Below are 4982 nucleotides of genomic sequence, written 5' to 3'. Positions count from 1 at the left end.
CCTATATCTAAAGAGGAATGACAAAGAAGAGAAGTATTACAGACTGACAGCTGTCAATCATAGAATATTATGTATGTCCTATTTTACATTATAGAAGAAACTTGTTAACAGAATAAATCAATCACTGTATAAGGTAAATAATTCTGTAATTAATGCATCAGTAGTAACATCAAGTTATTTTACATGTATTTACGTTATGTTTCTCAAATTTCTTTTAGAGAAAATATGGTAACGCAGAAGATTTCTATTCATTAAATAGAATGTGAAAAATGCAAACTCTTCATACAATAGCGTAATAATAAAAGAATAGGTCAGATCAGAAGACATAATGTAAATAAACTCAACAAAGCAGTTTTCCACCATGCATGAATGATATACAAGAGCAAATGAAATGATTAAATGAGCACAAAATAGTTTTCTTTCGGTTTTTCTTTGAGTATATTAAAAAATTAAACTTTTCTTTAATTTGTTTTTAAATGTTAGCATTGATAGATCAAATTGAAAAGTGTTTGAAACATTGAAGTTAATCAAAGAAAGGAAGAGTGGTGGAAAGGAAGGAAGGAACTTTAGTGATATTTTTTTTTTAGCATTTTAAATTTTGAATCAGTTAAATGGTGAGATAGAATAGAATTTTTAAGTACATTGAAAGATAGTCATAATATTCTAGAATTTGTTAATTGATATATGTAAATTATTTACTTATAATTATATGCCAATACTCTGATAGTTAAATTTATAATTATTTATTTTGTATTTAAAGGTCATACATTGGTATATAAATAACAATGGATGCTAACAGGGTTATATTACTTGATGCAATTTTTATGTCAAGTTCAAGTGACAGTGATAGTGATGAAGAAGACATCGAAATCTATTTCAATTTAAATGACAATGGAGTAAGGAAACCAAGAGTAAAAAATTTCATCGAAAATATTATCCATGCTTATGAAAACGAAGAATTTAAGAGACATTATCGGTTAGTATTGAAATTAATTTATTATCACTCCATCGTGCTTCATTGATTCATTTGATTTGCAGGATGTATCGTAGTACTTTTTATTACTTATTAAATGTTATTAGACCATATCTAGAATGTGACCAATCTCCATATGTTATTTCATTTGAAAAACAAGTTTACGTAGCATTGTATGTATTAGGTACACCTGATTCATACAGGTAAATATTTAATGTTCAATCGTCATTTACACATATTAAATTAATTTATTTATTCAGAATACTATACACATCGATTTATAATCCCTTACAAAATAAATAGGTCAGTTGTATCAAAATTTGATATCAGCAATAGCTCAGCTTGGCACGCAGTAAAAAGGGTTGTGAAAATTTTGTGTCAGTTACGAAATCATTTTATTCGTTGGCCAGGAGCAGAGGCAGCAAAAGCTACCAGTAGAGTTATCGAAGGAAAATATAAGCTGCAAGGAGTACTAGGAATGATGGATGGGACTCATATTAGAATCTTAGCACCAAAAGAAAATGCTGTAGCTTATATAAATAGAAAAGGATATCATTCTATACAGTTACAGGTATAAAAGTTTATAATATTCAATTCTACTTTAAAATCTTATATTGTGTATTTATGATACGTCAATGCAACTTGTATTTTTCTTTATTACAGGTTATTTGTAATGAAAAGAGACAATTTATACATTGTTTTGCTGGAATGCCAGGATCTGTGCATGACATGAGGGTATTCAAATACTCTGGAGTGCAGCAAAAGTGTTGTGAAAATAACTTTTTTAATAAATACATAATAGCAGATTCAGCTTATACTATCCAAAAACATATAATGGTTCCATATAAAGACAATGGACATTTACTAGTGGATGAAATAAATTATAATCGTATTCTTTCTCAAAGTCGGATGGTTGTTGAACGATCCATTGGGTTATTGAAAGGAAGGTGGAGATGCCTTCTAGATAAATTGCTTATGAGAAGGACAGATTTGATTCCCTATTACATAATTGCATGTTGTGTTCTTCACAATGTATGTCTCTTATGTGAAGATGAAGAAATTGATGTACCAATTATACTCAATGAAGATTTTGAAAATAGTGGTCCTTTAGCTATTACTCCAGAGCAACACCAAGACGGTATAATCAGAAGAGATGAAATAAAAAATTATCTAGCTGCTTCTGTAGATATTCTCTGATTTTTATATTTGTTAAGATACTTAAGATTATATTTATAACTATTATTGATAGCATTTTTATAGCAAAAATATATTTATTTGAAAAATATAAATTAAAATATGAATATATATTTACTTTATTATAACAGTGACATGAATTTTCTTTATAGGTTATTATAAATAGTACTAAATATAAACATTTCTGTTAAATAAAAGCAAAAACAAATCTTTTAAGTGCCCTTACTTAAAAAAACAGAAATTATTGCTAGTATCACATTTTATTGTATTGATAATGGCTTTAATTTTTAATCATATTATCTCTAATTTGCTTCAATATATTTAGCTTTTCATCTTTATATAATTTGTCATTCTCTAATTTCTGCTTCTTAATTTTAATCATCTCACACATATAATCTGTTTTTATATTTGTTGAGTTACGTTTTAGGCCTGAAAAGGAATTGAGTTTCAGTGTTTTTATCTCTTTTTACATACATATACAGTATTAAACATCATTCAGTACACTAATAATTGAAATTGATTTCATGTATATGAAGAAAGTAATTCCATCTAATTAACAGTTTATAGTAATCTTGTACATGTGATTACTATTATAAATACCAGTTGAAACAGTTTTGTCCATATTAATATGTTTGCCAAGTGGTGTATCTGATCCCACTATAGATATGGGTGTTATGTACGGCATTCTATGAAATATTTCATGTAAAATCTGAATAAAAAATGAATATATTGTTTATTATATAGCTAATTATAAGTATATATAGCTATTATTTCATGATACTTACATCATAATGTTCAATAGTTTTAGGTTCATTACCACTTTGCTGATTGTGATCATAACAATTTTTGTACAGTTTCTTTAATTGATCAATTTTTGCCATGCATTGAGAAGGTTTTAAATTGTATCCTTTCTGTCTCATTCTTTTTGATATAGTTTTAAAAGCATGATCGTTTCTTATTTTTCTGTTCATTAATAACGTGTTCATTTCAGCATATATTGACAAAAGTAATTTTATCTCACCATTTGTCCAACGATGCCTGAATGTCTCTAAAACAATTTTTGAATGAAAAGGTTTGAAATTAAACTTAAAACATATTATAAAATTACTAGCTCTTGATGAAGATCTAGGATCGTCAATATATTCTTCATTCTCGCTGGTAGAATCATTATTATTAATATCTAAAAACTGATCTTCAGGAATAATAGTTCCTATGCAGTTTGATTTTTGCTGAATAACTTCTTGTTCCACCACATCTGCAATGTCTTCTATATAAATAAATAATTAATTTTTCTGATAAACATTAATATATATTTATTACTTTTAAGGTATGTATTTCTTTTACCAATATTGCACTGTCGAGCACCTATTGAATTATTTTCTTTATTCGTCAAATTTGGAACAGTTTGTTTGTGTTCATTTAAAAATTTTGCGGCATATAATGAATCTGTAAATTATTAAATAATGAATATTTCATTATTCAAGAATTAACCATTTTCAGTGTAACATTTTAAACTTAAGCAGTTTTGATTGTTAACAATCTTACCTTTATGGAGCAAATCATAAATTTCTTTTGTCACCATAAACTCATATATAATATTATCTGTGTCTTGAATTTGTACATTCAAAGTTCCTTTCGACATATTTATAGGGCCAGTTTTTCACTTATTAATAATAACTAATGGGTTGTCTTGTGTTAATTTAAATTGTGTGAAATATATACTTTTAATGACCAGTTTTTCTACCTACTGATAAAATTTATCTGTTTGGCAGAAATTACAAACTGTAATAAATTCTATTCAAAATTTTAAAATCTACCAAACGGTTTAATTTACCTAAAGGCTTACTAATAGTTGCAAAATCTAATCCTTAATTAACAAGACGTTTATAGTATCTATAATATAATTCACTGTTCCTTGCGTTCACCAGTTCCAACTTTCGAACACTTCTCGGCTTAGTCTATCATTGCCAACAGTAAAAAATAAATTAAGCTAAACTTTTATATGTTTCGAATACGCCCATAGGGTGAAAAATACCCCCTACCTAACCAAACTCGGTCCCACTATAAGACCTTCCAACTGTGACATAGGGTGAAAAATACCCCCACCCACCCTAACCAAACTCGATCCCACTATAAGACCCTTTCCTTCCTCATCCCCACCACTACCATACTAAGAGAGTCTTATCCCCACCCATCCCCCTTCCACACCACAAAACAGCTTCCCCCACTCCCTGTCATCGGAACCGCATAGCTCCTCTACTTATTTTATAGCTTGCATTAGGTCATATGGAATTATACCTTCATATAAATCATGAGCTACACAGGGAGAAAGGCCAGGATTGCATACATGAAAATGACTTAATTTGTATAATGGTGAATTTTCTTTAATTCCTCGTATTATACTTTTTGTTTTCTTTGCAAGCTCACAGTTCTTATTATAAGTTTTTGGACTTCGTTTCTTCTGTATAGAAAAATTATTAGATTTTAACTTAACGCGAGAAATATTACAAAATCTACAAAAAAACAAAAAATTGAAGAAAAACATTCCGTGAAACCTCCTATTTGATGAGAGCCTAAATTATCACCAACCATTGCTACAAGTGTACCAAAGAAGTGATATTGATTATTATTTATAGTGATTGATATTCCTTCACTTTCTAAAATCTTCAAGTCTCTTATTAACAGTTCCGTTACATGAAACCAATTAAAGTGTATTAAATGCTTCTCATAACATAGAAGTACTAATTGTAAATTTTCTACTCTCGACCTTAAATACGGTGGTACATTGCCTAAAATCATATAAAACCCTACAAGT

At 28.4% G+C, this 4982-nt stretch overlaps 1 protein-coding gene across 1 annotated transcript; it reads left to right on the top strand.

Annotated features, from left to right (window-relative positions):
• The first annotated feature begins 785 nt into the window (after positions 1-785).
• On the top strand, positions 786-2170 carry LOC136784295 (putative nuclease HARBI1). Its single transcript, XM_066744876.1, has 4 exons — positions 786-976; positions 1039-1176; positions 1277-1544; positions 1637-2170. Exons 1-4 carry the CDS (start codon positions 786-788, stop codon positions 2168-2170), a joined length of 1131 nt encoding a protein of 376 aa, XP_066600973.1.
• Positions 2171-4982: the final 2812 nt, after the last annotated feature.

The sequence above is a fragment of the Prorops nasuta genome, unplaced genomic scaffold (assembly GCF_024137725.1).
Source record: "Prorops nasuta isolate Cenicafe-Biocafe unplaced genomic scaffold, Cenicafe_Pnas_1.2 PNAS00051, whole genome shotgun sequence".
NCBI lineage: Eukaryota > Metazoa > Arthropoda > Insecta > Hymenoptera > Bethylidae > Prorops > Prorops nasuta.
This window is presented reverse-complemented; position numbering and strand designations above follow the sequence as displayed.